The sequence below is a fragment of the Neoarius graeffei genome, chromosome 1 (assembly GCF_027579695.1).
Source record: "Neoarius graeffei isolate fNeoGra1 chromosome 1, fNeoGra1.pri, whole genome shotgun sequence".
Classification (NCBI taxonomy): domain Eukaryota; kingdom Metazoa; phylum Chordata; class Actinopteri; order Siluriformes; family Ariidae; genus Neoarius; species Neoarius graeffei.
Window position 1 is genome coordinate 17,383,838 of NC_083569.1, and position 19,221 is coordinate 17,403,058.

General features: G+C 38.0%; 1 protein-coding gene across 1 annotated transcript; it reads left to right on the plus strand.

The window, feature by feature from the left end:
• The first annotated feature begins 2,644 nt into the window (after positions 1–2,644).
• LOC132883824 (uncharacterized) lies at positions 2,645–18,044 on the plus strand. The gene is made up of 5 exons (XM_060917869.1): positions 2,645–3,902; positions 4,008–4,163; positions 4,552–4,647; positions 5,030–5,105; positions 17,932–18,044. The coding sequence occupies exons 1-5, from the start codon at positions 2,808–2,810 to the stop codon at positions 18,042–18,044; spliced, it is 1,536 nt and encodes a 511-aa protein (XP_060773852.1). The 5' UTR covers positions 2,645–2,807.
• Positions 18,045–19,221: the final 1,177 nt, after the last annotated feature.

The window sequence follows — 19,221 nt, forward strand, 5'->3', positions numbered from 1 at the left end:
TGTTACAGAATCGGCGTGGGAGCCACAGAAGTGCACGTATTACAGAGAAAAATTGAGGGAGGACAGCAGAAGGCCACACTTGACCCAGATTACCACGACCACCTTGTTCTTTGGCGTGTGAGCTGCTGATGCTCCCTATAAACCCACATTAAGGTAACAGTGTATGGAATGGCACTGCAAGCTCTGCACATTTGTGGCATCATCGAAGGGGGGACTTCTTAAACACTATCGACTGAAACATGGACATTTTGGTCGTGGACATTTTCTGCCTTGTATTCATTTGAACTGTTCATGTTCCTTTAAAACTTGGGGTGGCTTGCGTACACACTTGTATAGAGCTCACAAATCAGAGGAAACTGAAAATCAACAAGATGCAATAGCTTTCAAATGTAAAATTTGTGACTCATGCTTTCCAAATACTAAAGATTATTTTCAACACATTAACTCTCATCTTAAAAGACTAGAAACGATCGAGTGTGTGTTTGATGGCTGTGAGTTCACAACAAACGTATATGGCACTTATGCTACTCATAGAAGTCGAAAGCACCAATCTTACTCATGTGAGGACTTGAAGGCTGATGTCATTGTAAAAATTCCAATTTCTACCAGTGTTCAACAGAATGAAAGCCATTTTTCATCACTGGAATCAACTGATGATGTGGAGTTGGAAACTACTGTAGATTCAGATTGCGAGGGACATACAGGTGCATATGTGGAAATAATTGGTTCTCTCTTGTTGAAGCTAGAAAGCATTTATAATGTCACAGGTAAATGTTTAGATGACTTGGTGGAACAGCTCCAGTTTATTTGTGCATCGTCATCTCAACAAATTCCAAATTTAGTGAGAAATATTTTGACACAGAATAACTGCACTGTTGATGAAAATGTTATCAGTGAGTTAGTTGAAAAATTACAACTCTGTAATCCTCTAACTAAAGCCTTTGCGGCTGATGGTCCCTTTCATTCTAAGTATAAGAGGGGGAAATACTTTAAAGAAAACTTCAATTTTATTGAGCCAGTTGAATATATATTTGATCCACAGGACAGTAATAGCTTTCAATATGTGCCTATCCTAAAATCCTTACAGCAACTGTTAAACAATAAAGATATTGTGAGCAAAATACTGACAAGTCATTCAGGCAAGGCGTCACAGCTTTCATCCTTTAAAGATGGCAAATATTTTAAGTTAAATGAGTTTTATTCAGATGGAGAGTTAAAAATTTCACTCATACTTTATGCGGATGATTTTGAAATATGTAATCCGCTTGGAACCTCGCGGAAAAAACATAAAGTGACAGCCTTCTATTGGGTACTTGCAGATGTGCCTTCAGAATTGAGATCCCAGTTAACATCAATTAATTTGGCACTACTTTGCAAAGCTAATGATGTTAAGAAATTTGGCTATGAAACCGTCCTGGAGCCTCTCTTGAAGGACCTTATTATATTAGAGGAAGAAGGCATTTTTTTCCCTGCCATTGGCAAAAATATTAGAGGAACAGTTTTTTGTGTTTCAGCGGATAATCTGGGTGCCCATGCTTTGAGTGGTCTGGTGGAAAGTTTTACTGGGCATTACATATGTAGATTTTGTGTTGGGGACCATTCAGACTACCAGCAAAAAGAGGTGCATTCTGGATTTTTTCCACCAAGAACAAAGGAGAATTATGCATCACATGTTCAAGCTGTAAAGGAAAACCCTGATCAGGGACATTGTTATGGTGTAAAGAAGGTTTGTCCCTTAACAGAAAAATTGAAGCATTTCCATTTTGTGACAGGGTACCCCCCAGATGTGCTCCACGACCTCTTAGAAGGAGTAATACCATTGGAGTTAGCACTATGTCTTAACTTGTTTGTAAAAAAGCAGTATTTCACTCTGTTACAACTGAACAATTTAATTGCAGAGTTTCCATATAAGTGGACTGACAAAACTGACCGCCCTCAACCAATCTCGCTAAATCTTTCTTCTCGCAGATCTATCGGCGGAAACGCACACGAGAATTGGACACTACTGAGATTGTTACCATTCATAATTGGTACAAAAGTGCCATTCACTGAACCCGCTTGGCAAGTTCTCATGACCTTAAAAGACATTACTGAACTTGTGATATCCCCTGTTCATACCGAGGACAGTATTAGTTATCTCGATAAATTGATTTCTGAACATCGCCATCAACTGTTAGAAGTGTTTCCTGGCTTTAAGTTAACTCCGAAGTTCCATTTTTTAGAACATTATCCGGACATGATAAAATGCTTTGGGCCTTTGGTTTGTGTCTGGACCATGCGCTTTGAAGCTAAACATAATTTTTTCAAGCGTACTGTCAGACACACCAACAGTTTCAGAAACATTCTACTCACTCTCGCCACAAAGCACCAAATGATGCTGGCTTATCATTTACATGCTGATGCTTTGAAACCTGCATTATGTGTGAGTAAAGTAACTAGTATTCCATTGGCATTGCTGCATGAAGAGATACAGGAGTCTTTTAAAAAAGCATATCCAACACAAACCACAGTGGAGCTGACAAGTGCACTGTCATATCATGGAACCAGATATGCAGTTGGGATGATTCTACCCCATGGATCTACCGGTGGTCTGCCCAATTTTGTGGAGATTTCACAAATTGTGATTGTGGGCAGTGATCTAAACTTCATTGTTAAGTTGCTCAACAGCTGGTATTATGAACATTTTAGGGGGTTTGTTTTGGAGCACTCTGGGAAGGTGACCCTGCTCGGCATAGAGCAACTTAGTGATACATACCCACTGACACCATACTATGTGGGAGGGAAATGCATGGTCAGTTTAAAACGACATGTTATTATCCAGTATTAGGTCAGTAAAAGCTGTATTTGTTTTTGTACAGATGGACCCTGTTGTTCTGAAGGTGATTATTGATCATCATAGTGAGAAGCTCACACTGTCACCAGGGATTCCAGATACAGTGGAGCAATTGCATAAGACTGTGAAGGACACATTTCAGATTCATGAAGAATTCACTCTTCATTACCTTGACGAGGACTTTGGAGATTTCTTCACAATTCATTCTACTAAGGACGTTAAACATAAGGGAACAATCAAAGTGGTTGTCATTCCTTCCATAGTGCTCACAACGGTACCACCAGAGACTGAAAATGTGGCAGATGTAAGTGATGTGAGTGACACTTCCAGCTTTACTTCAAAAACGTTGCCTTCACAGTCATCCTGTAGTTCTGTAGACTACCAGTCAGATGGCTCATCGGTGTCATCACAAGATACTATATTGTTGAGCCCTGAACGGGCATTGTGGCCAAGTGAAGTTGAAATTCCACTTTTTTCAGTTGCAACAGAGGCAGTACTCAGGAATGCAAATGAACTGTTTTTGAAAGATGGCACTGTCCTCAACAACACCCGGGTCAAGTCTGAAATAATGGAAAAGCTGTCAGATTACATGTACATTTACACTGCCTATCCTACAGGCCTTCAGGTTGGACAGGTTGCAGAAGCCTTAGTCCAAAAACATCCATGTCTAACAGAACCCGGAAGTCGCAACGGATGGATTGGATGGATGTACAGCCTCAAATACAAAATGGGAAATTATAGGTCCAAGTTAAGAAATCTTGGATTTCCTGAAGTCACGTGCAATTCTCTTAAAAACAAACGTCCTGGTGAGAGGAAACCAGCCCAAAATGTTAAAAAGGCACGCAAAGGGGAAGTGATGTATCTCCCACATTATCCTTCAGGAGAAAGCTCTGAACAACAAGAGGCACAGCGGCTAACAATCCTGTCCGAACTAAAGAAGAGAGAGAGGGCGACCGTCAGCCAATTGATGTCCAACACTTTTGCTCATAGAAGACAGGATGTTGTCAGTCTTCAACTGAGCATCAGAGAGATCAAAGAAAGGTGGCCTGCCTTGTTTGACATGTCACAGGTGAGATTAAAAATCTGTACAGTTTTATGCAAATGCACCTTAGGCAGCTTGTTTAAACCCAAGTCTATAAATTGGGCCTTGTGCTTTTGTTTTGTCTTTTTTCAGGTCAACGCAGAGTTCCATCGAATAACCACCATAAATCTTGAGGCCAAATTCATGTTCAAGTTGGACCACTACACCCCGAAACTCCTTGCCATCTTCCAGGCCAAGAAAGGTGCTGCTGCAGAGAGACATCGTGCAGAGATGAATATTCTACTGCAGGTATTTTAGTTTACTCCTGAGATCATTTTTTCCACCACAGTGTTTTCTTGTTTATCTGCTCTAACCAACTATTTCTTGTTCATATACAACAACATACTCTGCCTACTACAATGTTTTACTGTTAATTTTTACTGTTTCAATATGACTGTATTCTGAGCTACATCAGAAATATCATATGGCAAATATGACGTCAAGATTCCAGTGACCACTACAGATAAGGGATGAATGTTCATAGAAATTTTAATGATTTACCAACTGCTCGACTAAACTGTTTCATTTTTCCAGTGTAGTCAAAACTGTTATAATCTTTAAAGTAGAAGGGCCAAAATGTACACTGAGTGACTACAGTATCTTGTCAGCTGTTGTTTTTTCCCCCTCTCCTTAACAGAGTGGAATTCCTATTGAGAAAACTAGAGAAGTTGTCATCAGATGCCTCATTGATCACCTGGGAGAAGATGTCAGTGCCTTAATCAAGGAGTTTGAGGTGAGTGCAAAAAAAAATACATTGTCAGCTGCACTTTGCCCTTTTGTGTCTATTGGAAAGACTGCAACATTGCTCTTGTAGCTTATATCTAAATCAGATCAGATCAGTTAGTGCAGGGAGGTGGAGCTCTCGAGGATCTGTGGAAACAAAGAGACACCAAGGCCAAACTACAAGTTGAAACGTTAATTACCTGAATTAGTGTTTAAGTCGTCATCATTATTATTTTCATGGGTCTATTCATTATAATTCAAAGTTGTGCTTGTTAAAATAATAGACAACTTGGACCATGATGTTTGTATAGCTTATTTTATGTAGTTGGTCATTTATGTTGTTCTGGTGACATTCTGCCTGCTCTAACCACTTTCATTTACAATGTCTACAGACTTCTGGTGACTCAGCCATCGATGTGGAAGAAGAGCTCGGAGCAGAAATGATGGCTCAATGGACAAATCGTGGACGTAGGAATCGTCATCGAGGGTTCCATTGTACTCAACCACCATGATGATCTCAGCAGAGCCTGCTGCTACTTGCTTGGGCTAACTTATGCCTTGGATCTTAAATACCCAAAAACTCACAAGTACACTTTTGAAGTATTTCAGAAGATGCTTGTTGAAGTGGATGCTGGGAACCTGTCAACAAAGGTGCAAAGACTGAAAAACAACGTGATGATATAGATATCTGTTGAGTGAGCACAGCTGAGACTCAAACATAGAACTATGCGTGTAAGGCAAAAACAGACTCTACCCATTGCACATTTACATTGTGTTGTGTTGTGTTCATCATTTCTGAGCCACAAGACTGGTTACTGGGCATTATATATGTAGATTTTGTATCGAGGACCATTCAGACTACCAGCAAAAAGAGGTGCATTCTGGATTTTTTTTCCAGCAAGAACAAAGGACAATTATGCATCACATGTTCTGTGATGTGCTCCACAACCTCTTAGAAGGAGTAATACCATTGGAGATAGTACTATGTCTTAACTTGTTTGTAAAGCGTTATTTAACTCTGTTACAACTGAACATTTTAATTGCAGAGTTTCCATACATTTGGACCGACAACACTGACCGCCCTCCTGCTAAAACTTTCTTCTCGCAGATCTATCAGCGGAAACGCACACGAGAACTGGACACTGAGATTGTTACCATTCATCATTGGGACTAAAGTGCCATTCACTGAACCTGTGTGGCAAGTCTGTCTCTGCACAGACTGCACATCTGATTTCTTTTTGATTTCATATTTACCACAAGGCTTCAATTTTTTCAACTATAGAGTGTTGAGGCCAGAAATAACTTTGTTCTTCTAAAGAAGAAGTTTTTGTATTTTCAGTTTGAAGTATTTGGAAATGTGAGAAAAGCGCAAGAGTTGACTATTGTATCGTCACATCTAAACATGAAGCCACATACTATATGCTGGAGATGATGTTTGCCGTTATGTTACAGATTGAAAGGTGTAACTATTCATCAATGTGTTTAGTGTTAAGATTACACCTAGCATTAATATTCATTTCTATCTTTTTTTTCCATGGCCATTTGGCAAGAAGTATTTGTTTGATCTTGTAGCAGTTTCAAATGTGCTGCTGTAGGTTGTGTCCCCATAACTTGAGTGTTAAGACAGACGGACAAGGTAAATAAAGTTGGTGATTGAGATAGGGAAAATCACAGTTGAATCCTTCTGTTGTGATACAACTCCAGTTCTCGTGGAGAATTTTGAAGAATGGGGGGGTGGGAGTGGGGGGCTGTTAAGATGCACTTTTGGTTGATGCTAGTATGTGCAGATGTTGGGGGGAAAAATGTCAATTTCTGAAAATTGTTTTGAATAAACTTTTCCTGTTTTGTGAAGCCTTGGTCATATTCATTTATAGTAGCTACTGAATATCCTCAAATAAAAATAAAAACTAAAAAAATCATTCAATACAACACCTTTTTTAGTAAGTCATTGGCAAATTTGCTAGTATCTCCTATAAATGTTTTCAATTACATTTACTTAGTTTCTTTAGTTTTTTTACTCAGGTTTTTCAATACGATTAACACAACGTTTCAGTTACATTTACTTAATTTATGTGGTATTTGAGCCTAGTCAATTCATTCAGACTTACTTGAAAATATTACTCAGATTTACTCATGATTCATGTTTTGATTTAACTGATTTGGGAGCTTTCAAATCTACTCAATATCTTTGAGTGTAAAAATGTATCACCAATTGTATTAAGTAATATGCAGTATTACTTTTTAGAGTGTAGGAAAGCTGTTTTCTTGCACTCAGAGACACAAAGTGTGTTTTATCTCTCTGAACAAGTGCATATCACAGTACTATGTTAAAAACTCGTTTCAGACGTGCTTTTACAGTTAACATGACCAATATGATTAAAATGTGTTAAAAGCTCGAAAACATGAAAATCCATGCTTAGAAAGTTGTTTCATGTCACATATGCTCGAAGGCACTCATTTCACTGAAAATACTGTTCCTTGTTAAATGTTTGCTTTATGCGCTGAAAATGCGTTAGGAACAGGTTGAAGAGGCTCCTGCTGTAGGAAAGCTGTTTTCTTGCACTCAGAGACACAAAGTGTGTTTTATCTCTCTGAACAAGAGCATATCACAGTACTATGTTAAAAACTCGTTTCAGACGTGCTTTTACAGTTAACATGACCAATATGATTAAAATGTGTTAAAAGCTCGAAAACATGAAAATCCATGCTTAGAAAGTTGTTTCATGTCACATATGCTCGAAGGCACTCATTTCACTGAAAATACTGGTCCTTGTTAAATGTTTGCTTTATGCGCTGAAAATGCGTTAGGAACAGGTTGAAGAGGCTCCTGCTGTAGGAAAGCTGTTTTCTTGCACTCAGAGACACAAAGTGTGTTTTATCTCTCTGAACAAGTGCATATCACAGTACTATGTTAAAAACTCGTTTCAGACGTGCTTTTACAGTTAACATGACCAATATGATTAAAATGTGTTAAAAGCTCGAAAACATGAAAATCCATGCTTAGAAAGTTGTTTCATGTCACATATGCTCGAAGGCACTCATTTCACTGAAAATTACTGTTCCTTGTTAAATGTTTGCTTTATGCGCTGAAAATGCGTTAGGAACAGGTTGAAGGCGCTCCTGCAGTAGGAAAGCTGTTTTCTTGCACTCTGAGACACAAAGTGTGTTTTATCTCTCTGAACAAGTGCATATCACAGTACTATGTTAAAAACTCGTTTCAGACGTGCTTTTACAGTTAACATGACCAATATGAGGAAAATGTGTTAAAAGCTCGAAAACATGAAAATCCATGCTTAGAAAGTTGTTTCATGTCACATATGCTCGAAGGCACTCATTTCACTGAAAATTACTGTTCCTTGTTAAATGTTTGCTTTATGCGCTGAAAATGCGTTAGGAACAGGTTGAAGAGGCTCCTGCTGTAGGAAAGCTGTTTTCTTGCACTCAGAAACACAAAGTGTGTTTTATCTCTCTGAACAAGTGCATATCACAGTACTATGTTAAAAACTCGTTTCAGACGTGCTTTTACAGTTAACATGACCAATATGATTAAAATGTGTTAAAAGCTCGAAAACATGAAAATCCATGCTTAGAAAGTTGTTTCATGTCACATATGCTCGAAGGCACTCATTTCACTGAAAATTACTGTTCCTTGTTAAATGTTTGCTTTATGCGCTGAAAATGCGTTAGGAACAGGTTGAAGGCGCTCCTGCAGTAGGAAAGCTGTTTTCTTGGACTCAGAGACACAAAGTGTGTTTTATATCTCTGAACAAGTGCATATCACAGTACTATGTTAAAAACTCGTTTCAGACGTGCTTTTACAGTTAACATGACCAATATGATTAAAATGTGTTAAAAGCTCGAAAACATGAAAATCCATGCTTAGAAAGTTGTTTCATGTCACATATGCTCGAAGGCACTCATTTGACTGAAAATTACTGTTCCTTGTTAAATGTTTGCTTTATGCGCTGAAAATGCGTTAGGAACAGGTTGAAGGCGCTCCTGCAGTAGGAAAGCTGTTTTCTTGCACTCAGAGACACAAAGTGTGTTTTATCTCTCTGAACAAGTGCATATCACAGTACTATGTTAAAAACTCGTTTCAGCCGTGCTTTTACAGTTAACATGACCAATATGAGGAAAATGTGTTAAAAGCTCGAAAACATGAAAATCCATGCTTAGAAAATTGTTTCATGTCACATATGCTCGAAGGCACTCATTTGACTGAAAATTACTGTTCCTTGTTAAACGTTTGCTTTATGCGCTGAAAATGCGTTAGGAATAGGTTGAAGGCGCTCCTGCAGTAGGAAAGCTGTTTTCTTGCACTCTGAGACACAAAGTGTGTTTTATCTCTCTGAACAAGTGCATATCACAGTACTATGTTAAAAACTCGTTTCAGACGTGCTTTTACAGTTAACATGACCAATATGAGGAAAATGTGTTAAAAGCTCGAAAACATGAAAATCCATGCTTAGAAAGTTGTTTCATGTCACATATGCTCGAAGGCACTCATTTGACTGTTCCTTGTTAAATGTTTGCTTTATGCGCTGAAAATGCGTTAGGAACAGGTTGAAGAGGCTCCTGCTGTAGGAAAGCTGTTTTCTTGCACTCAGAGACACAAAGTGTGTTTTATCTCTCTGAACAAGTGCATATCACAGTACTATGTTAAAAACTCGTTTCAGACGTGCTTTTACAGTTAACATGACCAATATGATTAAAATGTGTTAAAAGCTCGAAAACATGAAAATCCATGCTTAGAAAGTTGTTTCATGTCACATATGCTCGAAGGCACTCATTTCACTGAAAATACTGGTCCTTGTTAAATGTTTGCTTTATGCGCTGAAAATGCGTTAGGAACAGGTTGAAGAGGCTCCTGCTGTAGGAAAGCTGTTTTCTTGCACTCAGAGACACAAAGTGTGTTTTATCTCTCTGAACAAGTGCATATCACAGTACTATGTTAAAAACTCGTTTCAGACGTGCTTTTACAGTTAACATGACCAATATGATTAAAATGTGTTAAAAGCTCGAAAACATGAAAATCCATGCTTAGAAAGTTGTTTCATGTCACATATGCTCGAAGGCACTCATTTCACTGAAAATTACTGTTCCTTGTTAAATGTTTGCTTTATGCGCTGAAAATGCGTTAGGAACAGGTTGAAGACGCTCCTGCTGTAGGAAAGCTGTTTTCTTGCACTCAGAGACACAAAGTGTGTTTTATCTCTCTGAACAAGTGCATATCACAGTACTATGTTAAAAACTCGTTTCAGACGTGCTTTTACAGTTAACATGACCAATATGATTAAAATGTGTTAAAAGCTCGAAAACATGAAAATCCATGCTTAGAAAGTTGTTTCATGTCACATATGCTCGAAGGCACTCATTTCACTGAAAATACTGTTCCTTGTTAAATGTTTGCTTTATGCGCTGAAAATGCGTTAGGAACAGGTTGAAGAGGCTCCTGCTGTAGGAAAGCTGTTTTCTTGCACTCAGAGACACAAAGTGTGTTTTATCTCTCTGAACAAGTGCATATCACAGTACTATGTTAAAAACTCGTTTCAGACGTGCTTTTACAGTTAACATGACCAATATGATTAAAATGTGTTAAAAGCTCGAAAACATGAAAATCCATGCTTAGAAAGTTGTTTCATGTCACATATGCTCGAAGGCACTCATTTCACTGAAAATACTGTTCCTTGTTAAATGTTTGCTTTATGCGCTGAAAATGCGTTAGGAACAGTTTGAAGAGGCTCCTGCTGTAGGAAAGCTGTTTTCTTGCACTCAGAGACACAAAGTGTGTTTTATCTCTCTGAACAAGTGCATATCACAGTACTATGTTAAAAACTCGTTTCAGACGTGCTTTTACAGTTAACATGACCAATATGAGGAAAATGTGTTAAAAGCTCGAAAACATGAAAATCCATGCTTAGAAAGTTGTTTCATGTCACATATGCTCGAAGGCACTCATTTCACTGAAAATTACTGTTCCTTGTTAAATGTTTGCTTTATGCGCTGAAAATGCGTTAGGAACAGGTTGAAGGCGCTCCTGCTGTAGGAAAGCTGTTTTCTTGCACTCAGAGACACAAAGTGTGTTTTATCTCTCTGAACAAGTGCATATCACAGTACTATGTTAAAAACTCGTTTCAGACGTGCTTTTACAGTTAACATGACCAATATGAGGAAAATGTGTTAAAAGCTCGAAAACATGAAAATCCATGCTTAGAAAGTTGTTTCATGTCACATATGCTCGAAGGCACTCATTTCACTGAAAATACTGTTCCTTGTTAAATGTTTGCTTTATGCGCTGAAAATGCGTTAGGAACAGGTTGAAGAGGCTCCTGCTGTAGGAAAGCTGTTTTCTTGCACTCAGAGACACAAAGTGTGTTTTATCTCTCTGAACAAGTGCATATCACAGTACTATGTTAAAAACTCGTTTCAGCCGTGCTTTTACAGTTAACATGACCAATATGAGGAAAATGTGTTAAAAGCTCGAAAACATGAAAATCCATGCTTAGAAAATTGTTTCATGTCACATATGCTCGAAGGCACTCATTTGACTGAAAATTACTGTTCCTTGTTAAACGTTTGCTTTATGCGCTGAAAATGCGTTAGGAATAGGTTGAAGGCGCTCCTGCAGTAGGAAAGCTGTTTTCTTGCACTCTGAGACACAAAGTGTGTTTTATCTCTCTGAACAAGTGCATATCACAGTACTATGTTAAAAACTCGTTTCAGACGTGCTTTTACAGTTAACATGACCAATATGATTAAAATGTGTTAAAAGCTCGAAAACATGAAAATCCATGCTTAGAAAGTTGTTTCATGTCACATATGCTCGAAGGCACTCATTTCACTGAAAATACTGTTCCTTGTTAAATGTTTGCTTTATGCGCTGAAAATGCGTTAGGAACAGGTTGAAGAGGCTCCTGCTGTAGGAAAGCTGTTTTCTTGCACTCAGAGACACAAAGTGTGTTTTATCTCTCTGAACAAGTGCATATCACAGTACTATGTTAAAAACTCGTTTCAGACGTGCTTTTACAGTTAACATGACCAATATGATTAAAATGTGTTAAAAGCTCGAAAACATGAAAATCCATGCTTAGAAAGTTGTTTCATGTCACATATGCTCGAAGGCACTCATTTCACTGAAAATACTGTTCCTTGTTAAATGTTTGCTTTATGCGCTGAAAATGCGTTAGGAACAGGTTGAAGAGGCTCCTGCTGTAGGAAAGCTGTTTTCTTGCACTCAGAGACACAAAGTGTGTTTTATCTCTCTGAACAAGTGCATATCACAGTACTATGTTAAAAACTCGTTTCAGACGTGCTTTTACAGTTAACATGACCAATATGAGGAAAATGTGTTAAAAGCTCGAAAACATGAAAATCCATGCTTAGAAAGTTGTTTCATGTCACATATGCTCGAAGGCACTCATTTCACTGAAAATACTGTTCCTTGTTAAATGTTTGCTTTATGCGCTGAAAATGCGTTAGGAACAGGTTGAAGAGGCTCCTGCTGTAGGAAAGTTGTTTTCTTGCACTCAGAGACACAAAGTGTGTTTTATCTCTCTGAACAAGTGCATATCACAGTACTATGTTAAAAACTCGTTTCAGACGTGCTTTTACAGTTAACATGACCAATATGAGGAAAATGTGTTAAAAGCTCGAAAACATGAAAATCCATGCTTAGAAAATTGTTTCATGTCACATATGCTCGAAGGCACTCATTTGACTGAAAATTACTGTTCCTTGTTAAACGTTTGCTTTATGCGCTGAAAATGCGTTAGGAACAGGTTGAAGGCGCTCCTGCAGTAGGAAAGCTGTTTTCTTGCACTCAGAGACACAAAGTGTGTTTTATCTCTCTGAACAAGTGCATATCACAGTACTCTGTTAAAAACTCGTTTCAGACGTGCTTTTACAGTTAACATGACCAATATGATTAAAATGTGTTAAAAGCTCGAAAACATGAAAATCCATGCTTAGAAAGTTGTTTCATGTCACATATGCTCGAAGGCACTCATTTCACTGAAAATACTGTTCCTTGTTAAATGTTTGCTTTATGCGCTGAAAATGCGTTAGGAACAGGTTGAAGAGGCTCCTGCTGTAGGAAAGCTGTTTTCTTGCACTCAGAGACACAAAGTGTGTTTTATCTCTCTGAACAAGTGCATATCACAGTACTATGTTAAAAACTCGTTTCAGACGTGCTTTTACAGTTAACATGACCAATATGATTAAAATGTGTTAAAAGCTCGAAAACATGAAAATCCATGCTTAGAAAGTTGTTTCATGTCACATATGCTCGAAGGCACTCATTTGACTGAAAATTACTGTTCCTTGTTAAATGTTTGCTTTATGCGCTGAAAATGCGTTAGGAATAGGTTGAAGGCGCTCCTGCAGTAGGAAAGCTGTTTTCTTGCACTCAGAGACACAAAGTGTGTTTTATCTCTCTGAACAAGTGCATATCACAGTACTATGTTAAAAACTCGTTTCAGACGTGCTTTTACAGTTAACATGACCAATATGAGGAAAATGTGTTAAAAGCTCGAAAACATGAAAATCCATGCTTAGAAAGTTGTTTCATGTCACATATGCTCGAAGGCACTCATTTCACTGAAAATACTGTTCCTTGTTAAATGTTTGCTTTATGCGCTGAAAATGCGTTAGGAACAGGTTGAAGAGGCTCCTGCTGTAGGAAAGCTGTTTTCTTGCACTCAGAGACACAAAGTGTGTTTTATCTCTCTGAACAAGTGCATATCACAGTACTATGTTAAAAACTCGTTTCAGACGTGCTTTTACAGTTAACATGACCAATATGAGGAAAATGTGTTAAAAGCTCGAAAACATGAAAATCCATGCTTAGAAAGTTGTTTCATGTCACATATGCTCGAAGGCACTCATTTCACTGAAAATACTGTTCCTTGTTAAATGTTTGCTTTATGCGCTGAAAATGCGTTAGGAACAGGTTGAAGAGGCTCCTGCTGTAGGAAAGCTGTTTTCTTGCACTCAGAGACACAAAGTGTGTTTTATCTCTCTGAACAAGTGCATATCACAGTACTATGTTAAAAACTCGTTTCAGCCGTGCTTTTACAGTTAACATGACCAATATGAGGAAAATGTGTTAAAAGCTCGAAAACATGAAAATCCATGCTTAGAAAATTGTTTCATGTCACATATGCTCGAAGGCACTCATTTGACTGAAAATTACTGTTCCTTGTTAAACGTTTGCTTTATGCGCTGAAAATGCGTTAGGAATAGGTTGAAGGCGCTCCTGCAGTAGGAAAGCTGTTTTCTTGCACTCTGAGACACAAAGTGTGTTTTATCTCTCTGAACAAGTGCATATCACAGTACTATGTTAAAAACTCGTTTCAGACGTGCTTTTACAGTTAACATGACCAATATGAGGAAAATGTGTTAAAAGCTCGAAAACATGAAAATCCATGCTTAGAAAGTTGTTTCATGTCACATATGCTCGAAGGCACTCATTTGACTGTTCCTTGTTAAATGTTTGCTTTATGCGCTGAAAATGCGTTAGGAACAGGTTGAAGAGGCTCCTGCTGTAGGAAAGCTGTTTTCTTGCACTCAGAGACACAAAGTGTGTTTTATCTCTCTGAACAAGTGCATCTCACAGTACTATGTTAAAAACTCGTTTCAGACGTGCTTTTACAGTTAACATGACCAATATGATTAAAATGTGTTAAAAGCTCGAAAACATGAAAATCCATGCTTAGAAAGTTGTTTCATGTCACATATGCTCGAAGGCACTCATTTCACTGAAAATACTGTTCCTTGTTAAATGTTTGCTTTATGCGCTGAAAATGCGTTAGGAACAGGTTGAAGAGGCTCCTGCTGTAGGAAAGCTGTTTTCTTGCACTCAGAGACACAAAGTGTGTTTTATCTCTCTGAACAAGTGCATATCACAGTACTATGTTAAAAACTCGTTTCAGACGTGCTTTTACAGTTAACATGACCAATATGATTAAAATGTGTTAAAAGCTCGAAAACATGAAAATCCATGCTTAGAAAGTTGTTTCATGTCACATATGCTCGAAGGCACTCATTTCACTGAAAATACTGTTCCTTGTTAAATGTTTGCTTTATGCGCTGAAAATGCGTTAGGAACAGGTTGAAGAGGCTCCTGCTGTAGGAAAGCTGTTTTCTTGCACTCAGAGACACAAAGTGTGTTTTATCTCTCTGAACAAGTGCATATCACAGTACTATGTTAAAAACTCGTTTCAGACGTGCTTTTACAGTTAACATGACCAATATGATTAAAATGTGTTAAAAGCTCGAAAACATGAAAATCCATGCTTAGAAAGTTGTTTCATGTCACATATGCTCGAAGGCACTCATTTCACTGAAAATACTGTTCCTTGTTAAATGTTTGCTTTATGCGCTGAAAATGCGTTAGGAACAGGTTGAAGAGGCTCCTGCTGTAGGAAAGCTGTTTTCTTGCACTCAGAGACACAAAGTGTGTTTTATCTCTCTGAACAAGTGCATATCACAGTACTATGTTAAAAACTCGTTTCAGACGTGCTTTTACAGTTAACATGACCAATATGATTAAAATGTGTTAAAAGCTCGAAAACATGAAAATCCATGCTTAGAAAGTTGTTTCATGTCACATATGCTCGAAGGCACTCATTTGACTGAAAATTACTGTTCCTTGTTAAATGTTTGCTTTATGCGCTGAAAATGCGTTAGGAATAGGTTGAAGGCGCTCCTGCAGTAGGAAAGCTGTTTTCTTGCACTCAGAGACACAAAGTGTGTTTTATCTCTCTGAACAAGTGCATATCACAGTACTATGTTAAAAGCTCGTTTCAGACGTGCTTTTACAGTTAACATGACCAATATGAGGAAAATGTGTTAAAAGCTCGAAAACATGAAAATCCATGCTTAGAAAGTTGTTTCATGTCACATATGCTCGAAGGCACTCATTTCACTGAAAATACTGTTCATTGTTAAATGTTTGCTTTATGCGCTGAAAATGCGTTAGGAACAGGTTGAAGAGGCTCCTGCTGTAGGAAAGCTGTTTTCTTGCACTCAGAGACACAAAGTGTGTTTTATCTCTCTGAACAAGTGCATATCACAGTACTATGTTAAAAACTCGTTTCAGACGTGCTTTTACAGTTAACATGACCAATATGAGGAAAATGTGTTAAAAGCTCGAAAACATGAAAATCCATGCTTAGAAAGTTGTTTCATGTCACATATGCTCGAAGGCACTCATTTCACTGAAAATACTGTTCCTTGTTAAATGTTTGCTTTATGCGCTGAAAATGCGTTAGGAACAGGTTGAAGAGGCTCCTGCTGTAGGAAAGCTGTTTTCTTGCACTCAGAGACACAAAGTGTGTTTTATCTCTCTGAACAAGTGCATATCACAGTACTATGTTAAAAACTCGTTTCAGACGTGCTTTTACAGTTAACATGACCAATATGAGGAAAATGTGTTAAAAGCTCGAAAACATGAAAATCCATGCTTAGAAAATTGTTTCATGTCACATATGCTCGAAGGCACTCATTTCACTGAAAATACTGTTCCTTGTTAAATGTTTGCTTTATGCGCTGAAAATGCGTTAGGAACAGGTTGAAGAGGCTCCTGCTGTACACTGAAAGAAATCATTCAAGAGCCCAGTAAATGTAACATTAATATATAGGTAGGCATGCTTAATAAAACTGCTGAATGTCATCATGACGGGTATTTGATTTGACTACATCAAAATTCATTAGTAAAAATCCAACAGGAATCTTTGTGTGAAATACCTATACTAAAATTAAGTTAATGTCTTTAAAATAAATTCATATTTGACTCACAGATTATATTATTTGAATATTTGTAATAATAAATGTTTGTTTTCAACAATTTTTTTGAGAATGCACTACAAATATCAATTAGCTTTAAGTACGTGTGGTTATCAAACAATTCAACTCAATTTTATTGGACAGTAACTTAACAACTTAAAAAAATCAAGTAAGCAGAACCGACTGTGTGACGTCTTTCCCCTGACGGTTGGGACAGATCTGAAAAATGGAGGCAGGCATGGAGGAGCATGTGGCCGTCGTGCTGGCGGGCAAAGCGGATTAATTTAAATATCAACCTGACCTGACGGTAAGTAGCTGATTTTGAATGAATTTATTTTTTTGTGATAACATTCCTTTGCATTAAATATCAATTTAACGTTACAAACATTACTATCGCGACGAAGCCATTCCTCACCAAAGCTAATTGGCCTTGTTAGCTAACATTATTTTAATGGCATAACTTATTTGAAACACTGTGTCAAACATGTTGTGGCATATTTTAAGGTAGAGACAGTTTCGGCAATAAATTCCAAAACTTTTCTCCGTGCTAAGTTAGCCATATACAGACTTGCTTTGTAGTTCGGTTTCAGACCGCGTGAACGTTAATTCTGGCGCCGGGTCAACCCGGCCCGACCCACGGGTTATGGCAGGACAAGCCCCCGGCCTCTACGGTAGCATGTAGTGTTATCCAGCACCGAAATAGCGGATGTACAAGCTCTGAATGCACTGTTGCACGCGCTGCATATTATTTTCGAGTTCGCCTGGAAGTAAGTGTCGGTCTGCTTCATATATCCACGGGTTTGGCTGTCTTTTGAGCTGCTCTCACCGTCGACCTGGTTCACCTGGGAGAGGTGGTCTTGGTCGAAGCGGTGTGCACGGGGTTTTGTTGAGTTTAGAGCCATAAACTATGCGAAATGTGGTCCATGTATGAATTCTCCCAACTTTGGAATGATGCTGTCTCCGTTCTCATCTCCTTTTCTCTGTTTTTAATTTCATGTGCTTTAATTAAACACATAAATGGAAGGGGAAAATTGTTTCTATGGTGTAAATAATATTATCAAAATTAAGTAAGTCTTAAGTAATTAAGATTAAACATGACGAAGTAAAAAAAAAAGTCACTACATGTGCTGTGCCTGTGTTTATCATAGTTGTCTCAAATGTTAACGTCTCAGGCTGGGCTCTGTCTTATATTGATTTTCAGTGCAGGTCTGTTGTCTGTCTCACTCACTTGAGCCAGTGTGTGTGTAGTAGGCTTTTTTTTAAGTTCATAGTGGCTTGTATGTTTGGTTGTTAAAGTGTTTTCATGCATTTAAAAATATTTTCAAAACCTGCTTTTCAGCATGGGAAAAAATCGCTGAGTAAGAGTGAGTGGAGAGGTAAGTTGTTTGGATTTAATAATAGTAAAGCACACTGAATATTTATTATAAATTTTGTGGGAAGATATACTTGCTGTAGCAGGTAACAGAGATTTTTATTGCGGTCACATTTTTTCTTTTTCCTTATGTTACAGAATCGGCGTGGGAGCCACAGAAGTGCACGTATTACAGAGAAAAATTGAGGGAGGACAGCAGAAGGCCACACTTGACCCAGATTACCACGACCACCTTGTTCTTTGGCGTGTGAGCTGCTGATGCTCCCTATAAACCCACATTAAGGTAACAGTGTATGGAATGGCACTGCAAGCTCTGCACATTTGTGGCATCATCGAAGGGGGGACTTCTTAAACACTATCGACTGAAACATGGACATTTTGGTCGTGGACATTTTCTGCCTTGTATTCATTTGAACTGTTCATGTTCCTTTAAAACTTGGGGTGGCTTGCGTACACACTTGTATAGAGCTCACAAATCAGAGGAAACTGAAAATCAACAAGATGCAATAGCTTTCAAATGTAAAATTTGTGACTCATGCTTTCCAAATACTAAAGATTATTTTCAACACATTAACTCTCATCTTAAAAGACTAGAAACGATCGAGTGTGTGTTTGATGGCTGTGAGTTCACAACAAACGTATATGGCACTTATGCTACTCATAGAAGTCGAAAGCACCAATCTTACTCATGTGAGGACTTGAAGGCTGATGTCATTGTAAAAATTCCAATTTCTACCAGTGTTCAACAGAATGAAAGCCATTTTTCATCACTGGAATCAACTGATGATGTGGAGTTGGAAACTACTGTAGATTCAGATTGCGAGGGACATACAGGTGCATATGTGGAAATAATTGGTTCTCTCTTGTTGAAGCTAGAAAGCATTTATAATGTCACAGGTAAATGTTTAGATGACTTGGTGGAACAGCTCCAGTTTATTTGTGCATCGTCATCTCAACAAATTCCAAATTTAGTGAGAAATATTTTGACACAGAATAACTGCACTGTTGATGAAAATGTTATCAGTGAGTTAGTTGAAAAATTACAACTCTGTAATCCTCTAACTAAAGCCTTTGCGGCTGATGGTCCCTTTCATTCTAAGTATAAGAGGGGGAAATACTTTAAAGAAAACTTCAATTTTATTGAGCCAGTTGAATATATATTTGATCCACAGGACAGTAATAGCTTTCAATATGTGCCTATCCTAAAATCCTTACAGCAACTGTTAAACAATAAAGATATTGTGAGCAAAATACTGACAAGTCATTCAGGCAAGGCGTCACAGCTTTCATCCTTTAAAGATGGCAAATATTTTAAGTTAAATGAGTTTTATTCAGATGGAGAGTTAAAAATTTCACTCATACTTTATGCGGATGATTTTGAAATATGTAATCCGCTTGGAACCTCGCGGAAAAAACATAAAGTGACAG